This window comes from Rattus norvegicus, chromosome 18 (assembly GCF_036323735.1).
Source record: "Rattus norvegicus strain BN/NHsdMcwi chromosome 18, GRCr8, whole genome shotgun sequence".
NCBI classification, from domain to species: Eukaryota; Metazoa; Chordata; class Mammalia; order Rodentia; family Muridae; genus Rattus; species Rattus norvegicus.
Window position 1 is genome coordinate 56,983,097 of NC_086036.1, and position 25,825 is coordinate 57,008,921.

General features: G+C 45.8%; 1 protein-coding gene and 1 long non-coding RNA gene across 3 annotated transcripts in view; one reads left to right on the plus strand and one right to left on the minus strand.

Moving 5' to 3' along the window:
* Pde6a (phosphodiesterase 6A) overlaps window positions 1-25,825 on the plus strand; it is a 71,767-nt gene that overhangs the window by 35,848 nt on the left and 10,094 nt on the right. The window contains exons 8-17 of the mRNA NM_001107386.2: window positions 49-96; window positions 436-585; window positions 990-1,133; window positions 4,562-4,627; window positions 4,759-4,905; window positions 5,824-5,931; window positions 9,670-9,779; window positions 11,536-11,623; window positions 11,737-11,837; window positions 12,250-12,357. Of these exons, the coding sequence (NP_001100856.1) occupies window positions 49-96; window positions 436-585; window positions 990-1,133; window positions 4,562-4,627; window positions 4,759-4,905; window positions 5,824-5,931; window positions 9,670-9,779; window positions 11,536-11,623; window positions 11,737-11,837; window positions 12,250-12,357 (1,070 nt within the window). The remainder of the gene's footprint in view (window positions 1-48; window positions 97-435; window positions 586-989; window positions 1,134-4,561; window positions 4,628-4,758; window positions 4,906-5,823; window positions 5,932-9,669; window positions 9,780-11,535; window positions 11,624-11,736; window positions 11,838-12,249; window positions 12,358-25,825) is intronic.
* LOC120098169 (uncharacterized) lies at window positions 23,436-25,087 on the minus strand. 2 transcript variants are annotated; one of them, XR_010059856.1, is made up of 3 exons: window positions 24,657-25,071; window positions 24,192-24,470; window positions 23,436-23,636 (listed from the first exon to the last, which is right to left on the minus strand). It is a non-coding gene; the product is annotated as an uncharacterized LOC120098169 (long non-coding RNA). The 2 variants fall into 2 exon arrangements; XR_005496231.2 differs by having other exon boundaries at window positions 23,436-24,307; window positions 24,657-25,087.

A 25,825-nucleotide genomic window follows, 5' to 3' on the forward strand; every position in this document is an offset into this window, starting at 1 on the left:
CACTTGCTCAGCTCTGACCAGTTGCATTATTCCCCTCCTGGCTTGCAGATCTGCAATATAATGAATGCGCCTGCAGAGGACTTTTTTGAATTCCAGGTAAGCCATTTTTATTTGATCCCTTAACCACAGAACTTTCTCCTGTCTCTCTCCAGGAAGAGCATAGGAATATACTAGGATTTGCCTGTTTTCTTGGGACGCAGTCTGGATAGTGGAAATTTGGACAAAGTTACATTATAATGGAAGGGGGAGACTGTAGTAACTGGGTAAATTCCAAGGACACTTTCAACTTCAAAACACTTGCATCCCTCACTTTCTGACTCCAGGAACATTGTTTAGGCTACTCCCTATCTGAGTCAGGCCATAACCCCAGTCCTGTCACGGCTATCTGCGCAGCATGGAAGGGTTGGAGCCCTCAGCCCTGCCATTCTCTTACAGAAAGAGCCTCTGGATGAATCTGGATGGATGATTAAAAACGTACTCTCCATGCCGATTGTCAACAAGAAGGAAGAGATCGTGGGCGTGGCCACATTTTACAATCGCAAAGATGGGAAGCCCTTCGACGACATGGACGAGACCCTTATGGAGGTATGGGATGCTGGGTGGCCCTTGGTTGATGGGGTTCAGCTTCGGGGTTGCCCTCCAGAGTTGTGCAGCTGTGAGGGGGTGGGGTGGGAGGTCATAATCCTGAGGATCCTTGAGAGCCGCTTTCTCCACACTCCTTCCTTACTTCCACCCTTCACTATGGGGAGCAGTTTTGGGGTCACCTGTTGAGTTCCTCCGCACATCCTGCTTGCTCCACACATTTCTATTCATGACATTATTACTTGCCAGTCTTCCCTTAAAATGCATTCACACCCATCATTTTATCACAGCCTGGCTGCCCCACACAGCTTTTGCAAAACCCACTTTATAGCTGAGAAAACTGAGGTCTCAACAGTCAGCATCCGACTCCAGGCTGCCACCGCCTCTAACTCGTTCTTTCTCTACAGTCTTTGACTCAGTTTCTGGGCTGGTCAGTCTTAAACCCTGACACCTACGAGTCCATGAACAAACTTGAGAACAGGAAGGATATCTTCCAGGACATCGTAAAATATCACGTCAAGTGTGATAATGAGGAAATTCAGAAGATCTTGGTGGGTAGTGGTTTTTGCTTGTTTTCACTGTGGTGGGGCATGTGGGAGAGATGTGCCAGCCGGAGGCCATGTACGAAACCCATGAGGCGGAGGACCCTGGGATGAATGGATTCAGCCCTGTTCTCTCTCATGTAGCACTCAAGGCTGAATGGATAGATACGTGAGCACCAGAGTCTAGCCAATAATGACTGCCTAGATACATGAGCAGCAGAGAGTAGCTAATAAAGATTGCCTGAGGAACAATATTTCTTGCAGGGTCAGCTTTGTCTTGGATGCCTGACCCTGGCTTGACAGTACCACAGGGGTACTAGACTCAAGACTGACTTGCTACTAGAGACAGGCGCAACTAGTCTCAGCTCTCACTCTGGCAGGAGACCTTATCTGGCAACCCTGTGGATCAGGAGCCATTTCTCAGAGTCTCTTTTCTATAGGGTCACTATAGGACCCACCATGCGGTAGGCAGAGTGGTGGTTCAGAGAGAGTGGGAAGCCTTCCCATATTTGCACCACTTTGTAATTTAGGGCTGGAGATGTGGCTCAGTGGCAGAGTGCTTGGCTAGCATGCACGGAGCCCTGGGTTGGATACTGAGTCAGGGCACACACTAAAGCAAGACAGAGCACCTGGGGTTGGCATTAAATAAACCAAGATCCAACAAAGAAATTGTTAGTCAATGGCTTGGGATAGGATACCCAGCTGAGATCCCAAGACCTCACATGTTGAAACATCCTAGGCCAATGTTCACAGAGGTCTCTCATTTCCTTCTCTCTTTTGGTTTTTGAGGTATAAGTAGTCCAGGCTGGCCAGTCTTCCTGCCTCTCTGCCTTCCAGTGCTGGAGTTCCATGTGTGTTCTACCATGCCCAGATCCATGACTTTCTTTTCTTTTTCTTTTTCTTTTTTCTTAATGTAAGGACTCTCATAGTCCAGACCTCAACTTGTTCTGTAATTAAAAATGTCCTTGAACTTCTGATCTTCTTGCCTCTACCTGAGGTTACAGGTGTGCACAGCTATGCCTGGGTATGCGGTAACCCAGTGCATGCTGGGTAAGCTCTCCACCACTGACCTATGTCCCTAGCCAAAGGCCAGTTCTTTTTTTTTTTTTAAATTTATTTAATACTTAATAATAATTCTTTGGTTTCTGGGCAAACATCCCCCTCCCCCTCCCCTTCCTTATGGGTGTTCCCCTCCCAACCCTCCCCCCATTGCCACCCTCCCCCCAACAGTCTAGTTCACTGGGGGTTCAGTCTTAGCAGGACCCAGGACTTCCCCTTCCACTGGTGCTCTTACTAGGATATTCATTGCTACCTATGAGGTCAGAGTCCAGGGTCAGTCCATGTATAGTCTTTAGGTAGTGGCTTAGTCCCTGGAAGCTCTGGTTGCTTGGCATTGTTGTACTTTTGGGGTCTCGAGCCCCTTCAAGCTCTTCCAGTTCTTTCTCTGATTCCTTCAACGGGGGTCCTATTCTCAGTTCAGTGGTTTGCTGCTAGCATTCGCCTCTGTATTTGCTGTATTCTGGCTGTGTCTCTCAGGAGCGATCTACATCCGGCTCCTGTCGGTCTGCACTTCTTTGCTTCATCCATCTTGTCTAATTGGGTGGTTGTATATCTATGGGCCACATGTGGGGCAGGCTCTGAATGGGTGTTCCTTCAGTCTCTGTTTTAATCTTTGCCTCTCTCTTCCCTGCCAAAGGTATTCTTGTTCCCCTTTTAAAGAAGGAGTGAAGCATTCACATTTTGATCATCCGTCTTGAGTTTCATTTGTTCTAGGCATCTAGGGTAATTCAAGCATTTGGGCTAATAGCCACTTATCAATGAGTGCATACCATGTATGTCTTTCTGTGATTGGGTTAGCTCACTCAGGATGATATTTTCCAGTTCCAACCATTTGCCTACGAATTTCATAAAGCCGTTGTTTTTGATAGCTGAGTAATATTCCATTGTGTAGATGTACCACATTTTCTGTATCCATTCCTCCAAAGGCCAGTTCTTAATCTTAGAAGATGCCAGAGATTATTTCTTTTCCATCAGTAGTCAATTCATAGGAGAAAACACCACGTTTAGATGGAATGCCTTGTGGTTTGACTCAGGCCATCATCCCAGTCAAATGATGCATATATGGACCAGAAGGATATGTAGGCTCAATGAACCAGTTGGAAGTTAACAGATTCCACTCTGGACCAAGAAATCACAAACAATTACCTGGGTTGCTTCATCTGGCACAGGGGAAAAATAGGTCCAGGGAGGGAAGGCACTTGCCTCAAGGTCACACAGCAAAGGAAAGCAAATCAAATGAAATGGCCAAACCCTCATTGTTCTCTGTCACTAGGAACAATAAAAATATAAATAGCGATATCGTTAGGACTACACCGTGGCAATAATTTTGTACTTGCTTTACTTGTACTTTTGTTTGTTCAGGGATGGCTTTACTATGTAGTTTGGGCTGAACTGAACTTCTCTATATAGTTCGTTCACATTGCCCTCCAGACTAAGATCTTGCTGCAGCATCTGAGTGCTGGGATTACAGACGTGTCCCACCGTGTCTGGCTAGTTCACGTATTCTGTTTAAAAACAAGAACCAGGCATGGTGGAGTACACCCACAGTCTCAACACTGCGGAGCTACCAGGCGTGGTGGGGCATGCCCAGAATCCCAACACCCCAGAAACTGAGGTTGGAGGATACATTGCTGCAGGTCAGCAAATCTGAGCCAGCCTGGACTGCCCAGTGGGTCCCTGTCTCAAAAGACAAAATCCTGAGGGTGTAGTGCTTCCTAAAGTGTTTACCTACTATGCAGCAAGGCCTGGGTTCCATCCCCAACACACTACACACACACACACACACACACACACACACACACACATACCATACACACACTACACACACACACACACACACCACACCACACACACACCACACACTTCACACACACACACACACACACCACACATACTACATACACACACACCACACCACTCACACACACCACACACACCACACACACACCACACACACACACACCACACCACTCACACACACACACACACACCACACACACACCACACACCACACATACACATACTTCACACACACACCACACATACACACACCACACATACCACACACACACACCACACCACTCACACACACACACACACCACACACATACCATACACACACCACACACACACCACACACACACACACACACACACACACCACATTACAGGTTTTGAACCCCATTTAATAGAAGAGCTGGACAGTGACAACCTGAATTTGAATGTAGGTTTCCACAGCTCCAGAACTGAACAGCGGCCTCAAAGTGGGCACTTCTGCTGGAGGAGAGACCAAAGCAAAAGTGGGGGGGGGTGGAGGGCTCCTTGGCTTCTTGAGGTAATAACCTATTGCGTTTTCTCTGCTGTTTTGGGGCATGGCAGAAAACCAGAGAGGTGTATGGCAAAGAGCCGTGGGAATGCGAGGAGGAGGAGCTGGCTGAGATCCTGGTAAGCAGCCTGACCCTGGGGCAGTAGGGCTCAAGCATCCCTTCACCCTCCTTGGCTCTCCTTGGCAGACCTGGGGGAGGGGTGCAGGAGCACCTCATGCTCCTTAATGACTGGACTTCACTCCGGTGCAGCAAGAAGAACTTCCAGATGCCGAGAAATATGAAATCAACAAGTTTCACTTCAGTGACCTGCCCCTTACGGAACTGGAGCTGGTGAAATGCGGCATACAGATGTACTATGAGCTCAGAGTGGTGGACAAGTTCCACATCCCGCAAGAGGTGAGGCCCAGGGCTGCTCCCCTTCCCTCCCTCTGCAGCATCATCCAGTGCAGAGCTCATCTTGCAGTGCAGCCTGGCCTTGAACTTGTGGCTTTTGGGTCCTGGGACTCCAGGTGGGAGATACTATACCCAGATCATTGCCGTCCCTCCCTCCTTGGTTTTAAAAGAGCAGCCTGGTCCGTAGAACGTGTGGAAAGACTGTGTGCTCTGCACTTGGGATTCAGAGTTTGTGCTTAGGGCCTGTCTGAGTCCTCTGGTAGAGAAGGCACTGTTCTTCTGGACTGACCCTGAAGCTCTCACGTGGGTGGGAGATATCAGTTAAGTTCCTGGAAACAGGATCCTTCACTGCAGGATTCCTTTCAAAGGTACTCAGTGGGAGACAGCGTGGGAAGGAGGATGGTGCTCAAAACCTCCTAGACTTTGATTAAAGTAGTGGCTTTCAAAGTGCTGCCTGAGATTACATCAGTACAACTCAAGACACTGTCAGACTGGCAATACGCTTTACGCAACACACCCCACACACCCCACACACCCCACACACCCCACAGACTCAGATACATCAGTGTGTTACCAGCTCTAAGGACTCTGACAGTATAAGAATCTCCAGTGATTCTGAAGTACACTCCAGCTGGAGAACCATGGGATTAAACTGTCCTTTTTCTCAGGACAGTTGCACCCCTGGCATGTTTAGAAATCACTGCTGAAGCTCAACCTGTGGAGGATGTGGGCAGCTATGGTCTCCTTGGCTCTAACACCTGCTTTCTTAGTGTCAAACAGTATAGTACTTTCCCAGTGCTTCTGCATCTGTGTGGACACTATCTGGGTCGGTGATGGGGTTGGAGGACCCTGGGTCTCCTGAGGGAGGGTTTAGCCACCCTGGGCAGGTACATGCTGCCTCACTGACGTGTGTGTTCCCAGGCCCTGGTGCGCTTCATGTATTCGCTAAGCAAAGGCTACCGGAGGATCACTTACCACAATTGGCGGCATGGCTTCAACGTGGGGCAGACCATGTTCTCCTTGCTGATGGTACGGAGTGCTGTGGGGTGGGGGAGACTGGCCCACCTGGCAGCCACGGCATGGCCACTTTTATTTATTGACTTTTAAGGATTGCAGAGTTCTGTCTGGGAACTGTGGCTGAGCGTTAGAGGACTTTCTTAGGAGGTTCAATTTTTAGCACTGATTTAGAAAAAGAAAGAATTGCATGACCAATTCAACTCGGTCAACAGGTTCTCCAGAGCATGAGCAAGGATTAAAAAGAAAAAGGAGAATTAGACAACACTGTAGCATGACTCCAGTCAGTTCTGAGGCCGAAGAGGGTTTAATTTTTATACCATTTTAAGTACATGTAAAATAATAAGGTCAGTTCTGGGTCAAGGAACAAGCAAGGTAATAAACAAAATCCTGTAAATACCTTTCTAAGGGCTAATCAGGATGACCAAGACAAAGGGACTGCCACACGTGCCACAGCTAAGCCTCCTCTGAGTTTTGCAAACTATAACTCAAAATGCAAACATTCTTCGTTTAAGCCTGAGTCCTGAGTCCTGGCCCAAAGTCAGACTCCCACCTTGAGCTTATTTCTTTAGTCCTGGCCTCTCAGATCCCCCCAAAACTCTCCACAATTGCAGAAGTACCACAAGCATTAAAAAAAAGGTCCGTGAATAAGCTGGGCGTGGCGAGTAAGCATGAGATCACAGCACTCAGGAGGCCAGAGCAGGTTATCCTCGCCACCTAGCAAGACTCTCTCAAAACACAAACAACAAAAAAGTCCAAGAATAGAAAAGCATACAAATCTTACTAAATTTTACAGAGAGAACATACATGCCATTTATATTTTAAATCAATGAAACAATCTATAATATTTCTAGCATATATTTTTATGTTCTTCCATTACATATGACAATCAGTTTTTTTAAAAAAAAAATCTATTATTTCCTGTGGACAAGTGTTTTGACTGCATGGATCCAAGTGTACCTTATATGTGTAGTATCCAAAGGGACCAGAAGAGGGCATCGGATCCCTTGGGGATGGAGTTTCAGATCACACGGGTGCTGGGAATTGAACCCAGGTCTTGTGGAAGAGCAGCCAGTGTTTTTAACTGCTGAGCCATCTCTGCAGCCCCAAGATTCTCTTATTGTATAAACTCATACACACATAAAACACATTTCCTACTATATAAGACACAAAACTGACCACCAAAGTCACTTTTTAGTTGTATAATCCAGTGGCATTAAATACACTCACAATGCTGTGCTGTCTTTGCCACAATCATCTCTAGAATGTTCGCCTTCTCAAGCAGTAGCTCTGTATTCTTTAAACAATAATGCCCATTTCTCCTAGCTCCTAGGCAACCCCACTGTATCTTCTCTCTGTGTAAGCTTGAATACTCTAGATACTGCTGCAATTGGAATCATGAAGTATTTGTCCTTTTGTGCCTCGCTTTTTTTCAGTTAGCACAGTGTCTACAAGGTCCATCCTCTTATAATTTTATCACTGCACAAAACAGTTTTCCTTTGCAACCGTGGGTGGGAGGGGTATTGGAGATTACTTCTAATGCTTTGATTTAATCAGGAATCTGCATGTCCAAATGCTAAATGCATGTCCTTGTCCCCAATAGGTTTTTGATTGATCAATAAAGATGCCAGCAGCAATGGTTGGAAAAAGGGAGACGGGCAGACCCGTAGAGTTGTGTGGGCTAGGACACAGGAGAGAAGAGGAGATGCAGAATCCCCATGATTGGGGGTAGGGTTGGGGGGGGAGGGAGACTGATCGGATTTAGAGCTGCAGAGGGAAGATCATCTGAAACATAGGAGTAAAAGGAAAGAGTTCCCCGAAGGGCTGCCCAGAAGCATCTTGGGCAGCAAAGGCCAATGAGCCTCACAGAAGGGATAGGGCAGCAAAGTTAAAAGTAGATTTAGGTGTTCAGCCAGGAGTACCAGAGGGAAAAGCATGCTAGCCTTGGGAGGCTTAGAACTCCCAAGGCATTTCAAAAATAAGCTAATGTGTGTGTGTCTTCTGCTTTCAAATCCAGATAGCTCCTGTGCGTGCCTGAGATCCACCAGGAGCCAGCCAAAGTAGTGTAGCCCAAACTCATACCTACGGGGAGAGATGTTATAGAACACTTCCTAAAACCAAATTTGTGAACGGTCACGTTTCTAATATAAAACAGCAGAGTATTTGTATGTAACCTATGCCTCCTATATATTCTTGTTTGAGACCAGGTCTTGGTATGTAGCTCAGCTTGATCTCGGTGCCTTGATTGTCCTGGTTTAGCCTCCCAAGTACTGGGAGTACAGGCATGCACCACCACACCAGGCTCCTTCTGGATACTTTAAATAACATCTAGATTCCTTAAGATGTCTAGTGTAAGGGGGTTGGGGATTTAGCTCAGTGGTAGAGCTCTTGCCTAGCAAGCGCAAGGCCCTGGGTTCGGTCCTCAGCTCCGAAAAAAAGAAAAAAAAAAAAAAAGATGTCTAGTGTAATGGAAACACTATACAGGTATTCTGCTGCATTACTTAGAGAATACCAACAAGAAAATGTTGGCATAAGCATATTTTTTTTTAAAAACAGGATCATGCAGCCCAAGTTGGCCTTGAACTCTCTATGTAGGTCATGATGACGTTAAGCTTTTGATTCTCTTGCTTTCACCTCCTAAGGGCTGGGATTAGACGGTTATGACACCATTCTTGGCTTATACAGTACTGGGGTGGGACCTAGGGCTTCGTATATGCTAGGCAAGTGCTCTACTGAGCCACATCCTCAGTCCCCTAGAAGACAATTTAAAAATATCTTTTGGATCCACAACTGGTTAGATTCATAGATATGGAGCCCATTAATACAGAGGGCTGACTGTAACTACATTTCTTTCCCAACACTGTACTGTTGGGAAAGAACATATGAAGGCTGTTTTTTTAATCTTTTACTGTGGCAAACATTGCAACAATGTCTTTGGATGGCCTTGGTTATGTTTGTGTCAATATTTTTGACTCATAAATATCTCATCGAAAGTGTATCTCCAGATAGGACATGCCACAGCTCCCTGCCGGGGTTGGGTTCCTTGTCTGCATTTCCCTCAGGCCTTGTAATGCCTAAGCACTAGGGCTTGGAAGCAGGAGTCCTGGCAGGCCACCAGAAAGTGACAATGACAGCTAGCTTAAATTTGGCCTTTCTTCATTTCTTTTCCTTTCCTTTCTATCTCCTTCCCTCCTCTCTCCTTTGTTCTCCCTCCCCATTGTGTGTGTGTGTGTGTGTGTGTGTGTGTGTGTGTGTGTGTGTGCCTGTATCTGTGTGTGGTATATGTGTGGTGTGTGTGTATATGCAGTGTGGTGTGTGTATATGTGTGCAGTGTGTGTATATGGTGTGTGTGTGTGTGTGTGTGTGTGTGTGTGTGTGTGTATGTGGTGTTTTGATAAGATCCCAAAATTGTCCTTTGACCTCCATGTATGAATTATGGCTCATACATGTACACAAGTGTGCAAGAGCATGTGCGCACATGAATACACATGCACACAATAAGAGAGAGAGAGAGAGAGAGAGAGAGAGAGAGAGAGAGAGAGGGAGAGAGAGAGAGAGAGAAGAGAAAAGAGAGGAAGAAACTTTTAAAAATGAATTCTAGACAAGCCTGGGATGCATGAGATACTGTGTAAAGACTAAAATAAGCAAGCAGACTTACATGTGTGGGCCCCAGTCTTGCCCTGTCCACCTGTCTTTTTGCTTTGCTTCTACCTCATTAAATGGTGGTGGCTTAGACCTCTGATATCCTTCCAGACAGGAAAGCTGAAGCGATACTTCACTGATTTGGAGGCCTTGGCCATGGTCACTGCAGCCTTCTGTCATGACATTGACCACAGAGGCACGAACAACCTCTACCAGATGAAGTGAGTCAGGCCCCACTGGCCCCACTCCTCTATCCCACCCCCATCCCCACTCCTCTACCTTCCTCTCCTCTGTCCACCAGCCCATTACTCAGGTCTGTAATATCCCAGGACTGACTTATCAGAGAAGGCCCCCACTGTCCCGAGCCTCCACTTGCTCTTAGGGTCTAGGCCCAGTCCTGTAGTAAAAGAACTGACAATTTCCCAAAGATGTCCACATCCCAAATCCAGGAGCCCAGGAATGTTGACTGATGCTAAGAAGAGGACTTTTCAGTTGGGATTGAGTCCAGAAGCGTGGGATATGAACCAGGATGGTGTGCAGGGCTCCTGCAGTCCCAAGGGTCCTGGTGAGGAGGGAGAAGCTAGGAAAAGATAAAATTCTATCTGCTGTCTTTGAAAATGTTAGAAGGGCCTACCAGCAAGAGATGGGAGTGGACTCTGGAAGAGGAAAGGGACAGAGACAGACTCTGCTCCAGGGTCTAAGAAGGAGGGCGCTCTGGGACTCACATTAGCTTTCTGCACTCCAGAACTAAAAGAAGGCACACTTTACTGTTTTACACCTCTAAGACAGTGATGGTTTGTTACTGTAATAATATCATGCTCTTCCCCTCTCCTTGCTCTGTCTTATGTATGGAACTAATTTGAGCCAACATGTTAGAATTATAAACGTTCACTCATTCACCTTGCATTTGTGATGCCTCTGGTGTGGGGTGATGAGCTGCATTAAAAAAACCAAGACAGCCTGCACCCTATAACCCAATTTATATTCCAGTTGACCTCTGAGGCACTGTCTTAAGATAGACTTTGAGCTTGGTAGAGCACATATATTACCTCAGTGTCATAATTAGGTTTCTGGTGCCATGAGATACACCATGACCAAAAGCAACATGGAGGAGAAAAGAGCTATAGTACATCATTGAGGGAAGGCAAGACAGGAACTTCAAGGCAGGAACCTTTCTTATAGCTCCCAAGACCTCCTGCCTACAGGTGGCGCTGTGCCCAGTGGCTGGACCCTCCCGCATTAATCAGTAATCAAGAAAAGGCCCCCATAGACTTGCCTGCAGGCCAATCTGATAGAGCCATTTTTCTCAGTTGAGGTTCCCCCTTCCCAACTGACCCTGGCTTGTGTCAAAGTGACGCACAAAAAAACCTACACAGCTCATTCATGTTACACGAGAACACCGAGATTCCACTCAGGCCCAGGACATGTAGGACATTCTGAGCACTGGAATTCCTGCCTCCCCATATCCTCTCCCTTCCTAGGCTGCTCCAAACATCACGTTAGGTTTTACACTTAGCCTGAGTGCTCAGCACAGCATTGTAAATGTTCAGCAAATATTTACCGAATTAAACAAACAAACAACAAACATTTCTTTCTCATGGGAATTCAGTGACTTCCCCTAAAACTCAGTTATGTTCAAAACATGGTCTACTTTGTGTGTGTGTGTGTGTGTGTGTGTGTGTGTGTGTGTGTGTGTCCAGGGGACCGATATCTAAAAGGTCCATGACCCAGAAGGGGCTCTTGATCGCTTGTGAAGAAAGGCGAAGACAAAGTTAGGCTATTTGACATGCGCTCCTCATCTTCTATTGCTCCATTTTTATTTTGTGCAAGATCCTTCTTGCTCCTTCCCCTTTGGCATCTGCCTACAGAACTAGGAGATGGCAGGACTGGATTAGAATGCCTTTAATCTCCATCTTGCCTATTCTATGTAGATATTCACATTTATTCTGTCTCTCTATCTGTCTGTCTCTCGTTTAGATCACAGAACCCCCTGGCCAAGCTTCATGGGTCCTCCATCCTGGAAAGGCATCATTTGGAGTTTGGCAAAACATTGCTGAGAGATGAGGTAGGGCGACACCCATCTTGCAGGCAGCCTTCTTGCCGTTGGCTGGCCACCGGGAGAAGAGTGACCTTACTACCTGCACCATTTCTCAAACGTTGTCTAACTCTTCTCTTTAGAGCCTGAATATCTTTCAGAACCTGAATCGCCGGCAGCACGAGCATGCGATCCACATGATGGACATTGCGATCATCGCCACGGACCTTGCCCTGTATTTCAAGTGGGTGTTTCTCCTCACTTTAACAGTAGCAGTGGCTGTAGTGGCAAATGCTGTAGTTCCTACTGAGCTTCGCCCTTGTAAGGTAGATAGATGCTCTTACACCCATCTGAGAAGGAAACAGATTTCCTAAGCACATGGATCAGTGACACCTAGTCTAGAACCTAGTCTCTACTTCAAGGCTAACTATGTGAGTTTAATAACTTCCCCCAACGAAACTGAGGGGCAGTCAAGTCAGAGTTTCTCTGTGTAGCCCTGTTGTACTGGCATTCACTCTGTAGACCAGGCTGGCCTCGAACTCAGAGATCTGCCTGCCTCTGCCTCCCAAGTGCTGGCATTAAAGGCATGCGCCACCACTGAGCGGCTTGCTGCCTCATTGTACTTGACCTCTTTCCCAAACTGGTGTGCCTTTCAGGAAAAGGACAATGTTCCAGAAGATTGTGGATCAGTCAAAGACATATGAGAGTACCCAGGAGTGGACCCAGTACATGATGCTGGAGCAGACACGGAAGGAAATTGTGATGTGAGTCAAGTGTGGGTTAACATTTACCAGCCTGGGGGCTAGCGGGAAGAGACCACACCCACAGCTCTTGCTGTTCTCAAGAGAACCCTGGGACACTTGCCGCTTAGAGGTCTCTCACATTTGAAAACGTGGAGCTGTATCCAAATGGAATGGAGCTGTGATGTATATTTAACTTTTATTTTAGCACTGAAAACACAAGCCAATATAATAATAATAATAATAATAATAATAATAATAATAATAATAATAGATATATGTTATTATGAAGGGCATAATACTTGAAGCATTTCAATGATAAAATCTAGGATTTGAGCAGCAGAGTGATTCGGTGTTGCGGCTGTGAACAAAACATGCATTAATGAGAGAGTGTAAACATAAGGGTCTGCGTTTGAATCCGGGAACCACATAAAAAAGTCAGACCATGGAGCTCCCAGTAGAGCTCTCAGTATGGGGAAGTGGAGCTGGATCTCTGGGATCATTGGCTATTCAGCCCAGCCTTGTTGAGCTCAAGGCCAGTGAGACCCAATCTCAAAAAGTGAGGTAGATTGCTCCTGAAAGCAACATCCATGGTTGTTCTCTGCCTTCTGGATACCCACAGATGCAGATATGTTGCGGTAAAAAAATAAATAAAAATATAAAAAAATAAAATAAATGAAATAGGGTTGGGGATTTAGCTCAGTGGTAGAGCGCTTGCCTAGCAAGGGCAAGGCCCTGGGTTCGGTCTCCAGCTCCGAAAAAAAGAAAGAAAGAAAATAAATAAAATAAAAAAATAAAAAAGCGGCAGAACCGGTTCCCACATGTACCCTGGTGTATGCTAGTTCTGGCTCCGGCAGGTCATTGGAACTAGCGCTAATTTATCTCAGCTGCTCCACGCTGCCCCCATCTACTTTCTGACCCGCTGTCCATGAGCCATTCCAACACAGCACCCTGTCAGGCCGCCTTGCCCTCACTCACAGCTCTCTTGGCTGGTTTCCACCATGCCAGGCATACACACCCCAATTCCATGGCGGGCCCAGCGCGTCCCTCCACCATACACTCTCTTGAACTCAATTAAGTCGCCACATGAAAGAACACATCACCCAATAACCTCTGATCCAATTGAGAAGATATAATTTGCCCATCTAGACAACGCAAAATGTGTACAGACACATCCATCCCTTAAGAATAGTCATAACAACATGTAATATGTGCAGAGAGGAATCTTAACATCCACTGCCAAGTTCTCCCAGCTCCCTCCTCCTTCTCTGGCCTCCTCTGCCTCTCTAAAGCTTTTCTCCCGCCCATCTTTCCTTCTCGTCTAATGACAGGACTCGTTCTATCTTGTACCTGCCTTCACGTGCATAATGACATCAACCTACACAAATACACACACATACTTGCATCCACATGAACACCCAGATGCACACACATACATTTTAGCATCTGTAATCCCAGCACTCCAATGTGGAAGGGTTGCAGAAACAGGGAAATCATTCACCACTTCATGGACTAGTGAGCCTGGAGTATGCAACCAAGAGACGCCTTGCCTCAGCTGCATAGAGGGTGAGGCCTGAAAGGTATCATCTAACCTCCATAGTGGCGCTGTGGCATGCACGTGTCTCCACTTGTCACCCCGCACAGAAGAGCCAGAAAGATAACAGGAAGACAACTCATTTCTAAACATGAGTTGGTGTTGATATTAACGGGGGAATTCTACTTTGAAGAGTGTTCTTTTTTTAAAAAAATTTGAATATTCTTTTAATTTATATTTCAAATGTTAACCGCTTCCCTGGTTTCCCATCCATAAACCCTCTATCCCCTCCCCCTCCCCCTGCTTCTATGAGGGTGTTCCCCCACCTACCCACCCCTCCTCACCTCCCCACCCTGACATTCCCCTACACTGGGGCATCAAGCCTTGGCAGGACCAAAGGCTTCTCCTCCCACTGGTACCCAACAAGGCCATCCTCTGCTACATATGCAGCTGGAGCCATGGGTCTGTCCATGTGTACTCTTTGGATGGTGATGTAGTCCCTGGGAGCTCTGGTTGGTTGGTATTGTTGTTCTTATGGGGACTACATGTTCTAAAGGAGAATTTTCTATCAGGAGAGAAAGGCATACATTAGTACATGACCTTGGGAAATCAGGGCGGCTGCAAAGTTAGACTCCTCTTACGTTCTGATGGACAGCACTGTCTTTGATACACATCAAAGTAATTTTCAGATGAAACAAGAATTTTTAAATAATGGGGGGAGGGTAATGGAAAAATTAAAAGGAATAATATCAGAATTAATTTTTTCCAAGTGTGACACAACGTTCATAAGCTATAAAAAAAAAGTGATTGGATGAATTTGAGTATTGGAAAATTAAGAATCTCTACACAACACACACACACACACACACACACACACACACACACACACACACAAAACCAAAGACAAAATTCAAGAGAATGACAGGCTGAAGGAAAGTATTCATAATATTTTTAAAACAAGCAGATAATCTCCCTAGTAAATGCAAGTACAATTCAAGAAAAAGACTAAGACACCAGAAAAAGGACAAAAGGCATACACAGCCTATTGCCAGGAAAAGGAACCACAGGAGACTGTAAACAAAGATGGTGGGGTGTAGAATGTGTGCAGAGAGGAGTGCAAATCACAACTACAATGAGAGGTGGAGTTCTACCCTTCCTCTTGGCAAAGATGATGGCTGTGTTGGCCAGAGTGAAGGGAGCGGGCGTCTCCTTCATGGCGCTGGGAAGGTAAATAGGTATGATCTTTACAGAGGACAGTAGGGCACTACCATCTGTGAAGCCGTAACCCAAAACTTGAGAGAACGCCTTAGCTCTCTTCTGAAAACAGCTTTCAGATAAAACTGGGTGTGTGGGGTAGGGCAGAACACTTTTGAGGTAGCTCAAGGTGATTTCCTATTGTCTCAGGGAAAAGTGTGTGGCTTCTGCTTGCTCTTGTTTTTATGGTGGCTTTGGGATATCCCTGTTCTCCTCCACAACCACATCCTCCCTGGCCACAGGTTTCTATTCATTCTCTTTCTGGCCAAACGGCACATTTTCGAATCTTTCTGCTTCTTTGGGTTCCTAGTTCTCACTATCAACCTGGATAAAATCGTTCAGCATTATCTATGCCACGGAGCTGAATAGTACGTATGCTCTCTGGACATTTCCTCCACCAAATTAATTAGACCGTGACTTTTAAATTCAGCCTCCGTCTCAGAACACAAAAGTATAGGCAAAATATTTGTCAGACAGAATGCGGACGGCTTACAATCCAATTCCTAATAGAACCCTCGCTTCTACCTTAAAAGCTGTGAGCCATCTGGATTGCCCATGCTTTTTATCCGCACTGTGGTCCTCTGTGGTCGTCAGAATCACCCGCTGTGCATTGCTGACTGAATCCTAGTCTTACTAGCCTGCTTCTCCAAACCTAAATGCCTCTCCTAAACCAGTCCCAAAGGGTAACAATGACATTTTCAGGTGGATGCAGCAGTACCCCCATTCCTGGTACCAATTTTCTGATCGCCCAGGCTTGGGAGGCAGAGATGGGATTGCAGCAAGTTCAAGGCCAGGCTGGTCTACTTAATGAATTTGAAGCAAGCCTGGGTAGATAGCAAGATCTTGCCCCCAAAGCACCGTAAAGGGAAGGGGGTATTCTGCCATGTTGTCTCTCGCTCGGCCCCCGGCACTTGGGCAGAACTCTATGGTAGTGGCAAGGTGTGGTAGAAAGGCTTCTTGACATCACAGAAGACAGGAAGCAGTGGCAGGGAAGGGGAAGGACTCTGAGCAAGACATAGGTATCAAGGGCACATGCAGTGACCTTCCTCCAGAGAGGCCCCATCTCCTCCCCAAATAGGACTATGTAGGGACTAAGCAGTCAGCATGTGAGCTTGTGCAGGACCCTTCCTATGCAATCCATAACATTGCAGGATTGCAGCTGCCATTGCTCTGACCTAGCAGCCGCACCGCTAAGATTTTAATCACCACACATTCTCTCACATGTGCACCAAAGGGTGTATCAAAGTCCTTGCCACGTGATTGCTAGTTACAGGGACATCTGAAAACAACTTACATTCCCACCAATTAGAACCTAGGCTAAACACTCATGGCATTTTCATGCAACGGAATTATCAACTAGAATCTGCAAACGAATATCATGTTGAAGATATGGTTAAGTAAAGAAACAAACATAAACAACATGGACAGAACGTTGGCTATTGTAAAAGCCAGGTGGTCTAACAAGCAGTTGCCAGGCTGAGCCCTTGTCTCCTGTAGGGAACCCAGTACCTTCTAAGACATGTCTGGGCGTGGTAATCAGTGTTCTCTTTCATAATACTAATCTTCCTCAAAAAAGCAAGGGCTTAGTAGGCAAGGCATTCCCACCCTTCTCCTAGTTTACAAGGAAAGGTACATTCTTCTCTCTCTTGATCTGCCTGCAGGACTTTGGCTCCCGTGCAAGATTCTCTAGGCCATAGAACACAGCAGCTATCTGAATGTTAGAAATACGTTAGAAACACGTGTGTCTTCAAAGCCCCTTTTGATTGATGTGTCACAAGCCTGAGGAAAGTCTTCAGGCCTTCGCTGTTTGTATATTCTGATAAAAAGATACTTTTTCTGTTTATTCCGATAAAAAGATACTTTCTCTGTTTATATATACTGATAAAAAGATACTTTCTCCATTTATTCTGATAAAAAGATACTTTCCTCTACAGTCTCAGAAGGGACGCTCTCAACACAGGCTGTGCAAGGTGGTTTTTCTCTGTGGTCCCATGCTGGGCATCCTACAATCGATTTACTGTGGAACTATTATCTGCCTGGAGTTAGGGTCAAACTCAACAAGTTAAGGTCTCATTCCTATGACATGTGCTTCTTTCCCTCCGTGCCCTCTCTGCTGGAGAGGAAAATCAGGGTCTTGGCACAGCTGAAGCAAGTCCTCCATGCCCGAGCTACAGCCTCTCCCCACCTTCCTTTCAGTGGAAGCAGGAAACACTAACCAGCTGCTCCCCTGGGACATTCTCCTGCCTCGTGCCTGCTTTATTTCACATGTCTGGGCTTCTCACGTTTCTCACAGACGGATAAGTCAGGCATCCTCATATCTGACTGCTCCTTCATTTCTATTATTTCCCATAATGGCTCATAGAACTCTGGGAAATGCCTCACATACATTTGCCAGTATGGATGGGATGGCTGTAGATTGATAAGCAGATGGAGGTGACAAGGAACAAGGAGGCAAGTACCCTCTCAGCACACAGGGATGCACTAGCCTGGAAGTCCATCCTATAGCTGTTCAAAAGGCTTTTTTTGGGGGGGGGTTGTCGTTTGTTTTTGTTGTTATTGTTGTTTTTCTGAGATAAGAGTCTTACTACATAGCCCTGGCTAGCCTGGAACTTGTTATTCAGACTAAGCTGGCTTGGCTGGAACTCACAGAATCTACCTGCCTCTGCCTCCAGAGAGCTGAGATTAAAGGCATGTAGCACTCCCTATGGATTAAAAGTTTTGTTATAGTTTAATCTCTAGCTAGTCTTCCCTGGAGACAATGAACAGGGATAACATCGGATCCTGAAATTACTTGGTCCTCCAAGTAATTAATCGGCTCCAGTCCAAGGCTATCTAGATGTTGCATCCTAAGCCACTTCATTAGCACAGTATAAAGTACAATCAGAAGGAGCTTATTGCAAACCACTCTTATTAGAAAATTTAAAGACTTTAGGAGCTGTGTGCAAAGACCTGCAGACAAAGGCCAAATATAGTCCATATTATATACCATTACATATAATATTTTTTCTTTTTTCTTTATTTATTTTTTTATTTACATTTCAATTGTTACCTTTCCCAGTTTCCAGGCCAACATCCCCCAACCCCTTCCTCTCCCCTTCTATATGGGTGTTCCCCTCCCCATCCTCCCCCATTACCGCCCTCCCCACAACAGTCATGTCCACTGGGGGTTCAGTCTTGGCAGGACCAAGGGCTTCCCCTTCCACTGGTGCTCTTACTAGGCTATTCATTGCTACCTATGCAGTTGGAGCCCAGGGTCAGTCCATTATAGTCTTTGGGTAGTGGCTTAGTCCCTGGAAGCTCTGGTTGGTTGGCATTGTTGTTCATATGGGGTATCAAGCCCCTTCAGCTCTTTCAGTCCTTTCTAAGATTCCTTCAATGGGGGTCCCGTTCTCAGTTCAGTGGTTTGCTGCTGGCATTCGTCTCTGTATTTGCTGTATTCTGGCTGTGTCTCTCAGGAACATATAATATTTTAAAAGCAAAACATGGCATTAGAAATGGAGGATTTTGTTGTTGGTTATTTAGCATTGTCTTAGTCAGGGTTTCCATTCCTGCACAAACACCATGACCAAGAAGCAAGTTGAGGAGAAAGGGTTTATCCAGCTCACACTTCCACATTGCTGTTCATCACCAAAGGAAGTCAGGACTGGAACTCACACAGGGCAGGAAGCAGGAGCTGATGCAGAGGCCATGGAGGATGTTTCTTACTGGCTTGCTTCCCCTGGCTTGCTCAGCTTGCTTTCTTATAGAACGCAGGACAACCAGCCCAGGGACAGCACCACCCACAATGGGTTGGGTCCTCCCACCTTGACCACTCGTTGAGAAAATGCCCTACAGCTGTGTCTCACGAAGGCATTTCCACAAATGAGGTTCCTTTTCTGTGATAACTCCAGCTTGTGTCAAGTTGACACACAAAACCACCCAGTACAAGCACATAGGCAAAATCAAGGTATAACCCAATAAGCATATATATATATATATATATATATATATATATATATATATATATATATATTGCTAAAGGGATCAAACCTCATGAGTCAGGTAAGGACTCTTTTGAGTTGAGTTACACTCCTGCCTAGCACGCTGCTTGCCTGTCTGTTTGTCTGCCTGCCTGTCAGTCATCTATCAGTCTATTATCTATCTACTCACTTGTTTATGCAAAACAGTGTTCCTGTGGAGGAGGGAACCTCTGTTGTGAGTCATTCAGACACTTCAGTTTGAGGCCACTTGGCCCTTGCTTTGGGTTTTTAACCGCATCGTGACCATACCATGTGCCATAGAAGGCTCTCCTTGTGGTGACCAAGAAGCAGAGAAAGAGGAAGGAAAGGGACCTTTTAAGGGCACACCCCCAACTGACCCAACTTCTTTTACCCAACGCCACCCCTTATCTACCATATCCACACTTTGCAAGAGTGCTGTGGATTAGAGACCAAGCCTTTGGTACATGGGCCTTTAGGGAGTATTCAAGATCCAAACCATAACACCATTTGTCTGTCTATCCATCCATCCAACTGTCCATCCACCTCTCCTATATCCCTGCACATCTATCTCTACTTTTCTTAGCATTAATAATAAATAAGGAAAACAAGAGGGGGAAAATACAAATGAAGGACTAAAGAGATGCCATTGAGATGCCTTGTAATGTGCTTATTGAATTGAAAAGTTACAGGTCAGACTCTGATGTGGCTGCTTTAGTTGGTGGCACGAGCCCGTGGTTTCTAGTGATGTCACGCAGCACACATTTCCATAAATTAAATGAGCTCAATCCGAAGCTTCAGAGTTTCGTTGAAAGCAATATTGAAACTTGTTGTAAGATAAAAATCCCTTTATAAAAATATAACAGTGGAAAAGATGTATTAGAATTAATAATGTTTTAATGCACCTGCCCGTTTCCAGTCTCTTGGATTAACACAGAGCCCCTGAAGAAATGCCAGAGGTTTAATTAATAGTCCTCTGAGAAGCTTTTGTTCTGTCTTCATGGCACGCGTCCTAGAAATGGAAGACGTAAGGCTCTAGTGTTGGCTCACAACAAAATGGAAGGAGAATGTAATTGGACTGTCAGCAGACGGATCACTCGGTTAGCGACCACAGGATAACTTTTAACAGTTAATTCACGACAATTCAAAGAACGGGTGCTTTGTTGTAATGAAACTCCGTCTACCTCCTGGGCATTTATAAAAATGAAAAGTGCACATAGAACAGATGCTGATTTTTATCAGTCTAGCACTAAGAGACGTTCACCTGTTACCTGACTTTAAAAGTCCGACCTTTTCTCCCCGAGGTGAAGCTCCAAAATCAATTACTCTGAGTATCAAATAATTGTTCATTAAAATAGATGATGAATTTTGTTCTTTGGACCAATTGTAGGACTTAATCCAAAGGGGGAAAATTAATGCTTGAAGGCTTATGGTTAGTGAAAAAAAATCAGAAATAACTGAAACTAATCAAGATATTTGGTTACTATAGGACGGAAGGGTGGTCGGGAAAGACTGAAGTGTGTACATGTGTATACAGATAAAAAACATATCCGTGTATATATCCATGCATATACAGTGTTCAAGGAGAAAAACTTGCTTTGTTGTTCTTCTGTCATAGATGATGACGGCTGATATTGAATTACTACTCTCTTCGGATTCCTTTGGGTTTTGAGGAGTGATGTAATACTTTCCTTTGGCTGTCAGTATTTGTGATGCCTTGCCAACTAGATCCTTGCAGAGATCTGAACCTGTGATGAAACAGTTTAACTGTTCTAAAGGTTCACAGTTTCCAAAGCTATTTAAGGAGATCTTTAGCCAACATGGTTGGAAGACACAGAAAGCTGGCCTTGACAAACTCAGCACTGATGTGGAGGCAAATTAGCTTTTGATGTGGGCCTGTCTTGCGCCCTATGGGCTTTGCCTACCAGACACCAAGTAGCAAGACTTTCGGGGTTGGGGATTTAGCTCAGTGGTAGAGCGCTTGCCTAGCAAGCTCAAGGCCCTGGGTTCGGTCCCAAGCTCTGAAAAAAAAAAAAAGAAGTGCAAGACTTTCTACCCCAACTGCGACTATCACAATGATTTCAGACAGTGATAGGCAGGCTGAGAGGCAGGAGTCTCCTGGCCAAGAAACAATGCTGTGAGGCAATCCAAGTTGCGTCCATTGGCTTCTCCTCTCTCATCAGAATCACTTCTTACCCGGGTAGAGTAGGGTGGTTACACAACTAGATCCTCAGTACCAACCAGTCTGGGTTTGAGTCTTGACTCTTACTGGTGGTTACTTCGCCAGTCCGTGCCTCAGTTTCCTCTGCAGCTCAGTAGGGATGATGACAGTGTTATTTTTCAGATTCCTCTGGAGCTGAGCTGGGGGTAAGTGGGATGCTTTACAGCATGGCTTGGGTAGGAGGAGCTATGGGGGACATTTCCTATGATATAATGACATATAGATTTGGTTGTTGTCCCTGGTTCCTCACCTGGAGCGCCTAAGAGCCTTGGGGTTTCCTGAGTGGTCATGGTATCATTTGTTCTAATGAGGTCACTCTTGGCAAGAGCCTAGATAGTTTTGGAATGGGGGCTTGCTTCTCAGAGAGACCCCACTATAAGAAGCTTGGGGCTTACAGCTTCATTAGCTCTAGGGAGGTGGGGAGCATGTGGATCAAGTTAATTACTAGTGACACATGGTTTAATTCATCTTGCCTACAAGATAAAATCTTCATGATATGGTTTAAACATGGGAATTCGGAGATCTTCTGGATTAATGACCACTCAGAGGTCCTGGGAGACTTGTATCCTCTAAGAGAACTTCTGCACTGCCAGCCCTTCCCTGCTCCTCTTTCCTGTGTTTCTTAGTTGGTTTAACACATGACGGTCCTGAGCAAAGTGTTCCCTGAGTTTTGTGAGCTGACTCAGCAAATTATTGAACCCAAAGAGATGTTATGGATGCCGCCAAGACTGGTTAAAGCCAGATCAGACAGAAGAGGGGCTGGTGTAGGGCACAACACCCAGACTCAGTTTCCGAAGGGAGGACAGTCTGTGAGACGGAACACTTAAATCCATTGAGTCATCTGAGACCTCTGAAAGTTAGTTAGAAGGCAGAGGGGGATGAGACATGGAGAGACATACTATTTGGCTAGCAGTTTAGGCCAAACCAACCAAACCAACCAAATCGAAAGGCCAGACTTCCTTTCTAAACGTATGGTGAAACCATGTCTCTAAACCGTGAGACGAAACCACCAACGTGCCATCGTGTTACGCTTCAGTCCTCAATCACTGAGAAGTAACAAGCACTTCTACACAGCATCCTCTTTCCCCAGATCTCCCCACCCCTCTGCTCTGCAGCCAGGGTAGGTTACTGTGCCTTTTCCCCCAAAAGCATAGGGAAGCTTGGGTACTGAGGGCATCTTCTAACTGCCCCACTCTGTAGCTGCAAGACTTTCCCCCAGGACCTGGCCCTTTCTTTTTGTGGCTAGCATCTGTCGTGGCTCTGTAAACTTTTATTTCCAAGATCTCTTGGTCTGCAGAGTTTGGGTTCAACGAAAGGAAGCCATCAGCACTGAGTTTCAGTGCTTTGGTGGTCTTAAAGGTGCTCATGTTGTGAGCTTCCTGTGGTCTGAGATCCACACTGCACTCATTGCTGTGTCCTGAGCCATATCGCTGTGTCAGACCCCTACCTGGCTCTGGTGTTGCCTTACTTACTTAGTTTAAGGCAAGGATGTCCCACCAACTCTTGAGGCAAGGGTGTGACTTCCCACTCTGTCTCCTCTTAATTTCAGTTCTCATTTCTTGATTGTGGCCAGACAAGGAGTTGAAAGCCCTTAGCATCCTCAAGATTGGGGTGTAGGGCCTGCTGCCTGATTTCATAGGACTTACAAGATTGTTTTGTTTTGTTTGACATGGTCTCACTACATAGCCCTGGATATCCTGGAACTCCAGATACATACATACATACATACATACATACATACATACATACATACACATACATACACACATACATGCATACAATCATATATATACATATATATACATATACATATACATATATATATAGTAATCTGGTTAGCCTCAAACTCACAAAGATCTGTTTTCCCAAACCTCACAAGGACTGGGATTAAAGGTGTGTGCCATTATGCTTGGAACTAATTACATTTTTAAGTGGTTGGGAAAAAAATTAAAAAATATTATTTCCCACCAAAGGAAACTAAAGCTTCCATGTCCATAAATAAAATTTGACCCTTTTATGGAGAGGGCTACATTCTGACTTTATGGGCTGTGGGTTCTTTTCCCTTTATGACTCCTTCCTCCATAAAAATCAATCAATAAATTAGTTAGCAAATAAATACAAATATCTTATGACTTTATTGGTAGAAAGATAAACTTGGACAATTTATTATCATTTCCTTTTTCTTTCTGACTTTATTGAATTGATTTATTGAGGCTGTCTTCATAACCTCTGCTGGCCTGGAAGCCACAGCAATCCTCCTGCCCCGATCTCCTGAGTGTTGGGATTATAGGCATGAATCACCACATCTGGTTTTCTTCTGTCAAGAGCAACATAAAAATTAAGATTTTTCATAAACTTCCAAAAATATGTGAATCTTTAGCATTTGAAGGAAGTCAGAGCAGAAACTAAAACAGGGCAGGAACCTGGAGGCAGGAACTGATGCAGAGGCCATGGAGGGATGCTGCTTACTGGATTGGTCCTTATGGCTTGTTCAGTCTGCTTTCTTGTAGAACCCAGGACCACCAGCCCAGGGATGACATCACCCATAACAGGCTGAGCCCTTCCCCCATCAGTCACTAATTAAAAAAATGCCTTACAGTTGGGTCATGTAGAGCATATTCTGAACTGAGGCCCCTCTTTTCAGATGACTCTAGCATGTTTCAAATTGACATAAGACCAGCCAGCACACCCTGCTTTCTTATTATGCATCACAGATGGAGCTGAACAGAGAAATACAATAGAGACCACACTTTCTGCAAAACCTAAAATGTCCACTACTGGGACCTTTGTACAAAGCCCCCTTGATCAACCCTTGATCTAGTGTTTTACAAAGGAGAGAAGAGAGATCCAGAGAGATAGAAAAGTGACTTACCTGGTGACTTGGCTAGGACAGTTGCCCAAGACAAAAGGCCTGCTCTTGCTTATCCTTTATTCTCATGCTGCTGAAAGGCCTCCCAGGGAGTGTCTGAGCCAGCTTTCCTCAGAGTTCTGGAAATTGGAGGGCTAGAATGCTTTCTCATGAAAGTCAGCCAGAGGGCAGGAAGAAGGCCACTGGACTTCACAGCTAAGTTCTGGAAGGCCTTGTGGTTGGACCAGGTAAGAATAACTCAGCTGCCCTTGAGCAAGCTGAACTCTTCAAGCAGCTGCCCTCCTAAATGGTAATTTGATAATGTGATGAGAAGCTATTACAAAACCATGCTTTATGCTTGCCCTCATACCTCTCAGGAGGAACGACCACGTGAAGTGACTGAATTCCTTTTGACCCACAAAACCAAAATTTCATGGGTTCTAACCTAGTACAGCTGTCTCATTTTACACACTGAGCTGGAAGACATACCTTAGGCATCTTGTTCTAGCCATTGCAAGTCAAGGGAAGACAGAAGGGCGGATTCCACTGGGTCTGATTCCAAAGCCCTGTGTGGAAGCATTAAACTCCAATCCCTTCTCTCTTAGTGACTTAGGCCTGACAAGAGGCTCAGGCATGGGTTCCCGAGCCCTCAAGATCCTCCTAGGTCTCCCGTACACACATCCTTCTTCACTCTGTTCGACCCCCATGCCTCCATCTTCCGCCGACTGAGTTCACTCTTCAACTGCCGTTACCCGCTGGGTATGTTCATGATGACTTCTTCCACTTCCTGCTCCCTCCCACAACGGTTTCCTCCCTGGGCTCCCCTAGCGCAGAGCTCAACAACAAAGACTCTGTGGTGGATAAATCTGACCTTGACCCTCTTCCATTCAAATCTTCCTGTACTTTGGGGGTTGCAGCTCTGTACCTCCCTGTCCTACATGCTGCAAGGTCTGTACCCATGTATCTAGGGTCTTTCTCTCCCTCTCCCTCTCCCTCTCCCTCTCCCTCTCCCTCTCCCTCTCCCTCTCCCTCTCCCTCTCCCTCTCCCTCTCCCTCTCCCTCTCCCTCTCCCTCTCCCTCTCCCCCTCCCCCTCCCTCTCCCTCTCCCTCTCCCTCTCCCCCTCCCTCTCCCCCTCCCCCTCTCCTTTCCCCACTCCCCCCTGCCTCTCTCTTCTTGAGACAGATTTTCTTTGTGTAGCCTTGGCTGTCCTGGAAATCCCAGAGATCCACCTGCCTCCTTGCCTGGCTTGATTGGGCGTCTCTTAACAAGGCTCCCAAGGGTTTCCCGAGGTTCTCTCTCCCATGACCCAGCCTTCTGAATGCCCCCAGGCCTCCTGTTACCCGGACTTTGGTGTCAGGTGGTTCCCTCTGCCTTCTTTACCAAGTTAATGAGGGCACCTTAGCCTGATCTAACAGTAATTGGTTACTAAAAGGCTTTACTTCCTATTACCGTTATGTTGGGGTTAAGGCTTCAATGTATGGATCTGGGGACACACCATTGATCCATAGCAGAGATCTCCTATGCCCACCTCTTGCCCAGTTCTACTGTTACCTCTCGGGCAGGACCAGTCGCTCTCACTTGTAGGCACTCCCCTCCCCACCTTGTTTTCTTCTGTGCCTTTTGCTTTTCTGTCCTCCTTAGCAGATGGTCATGTGCG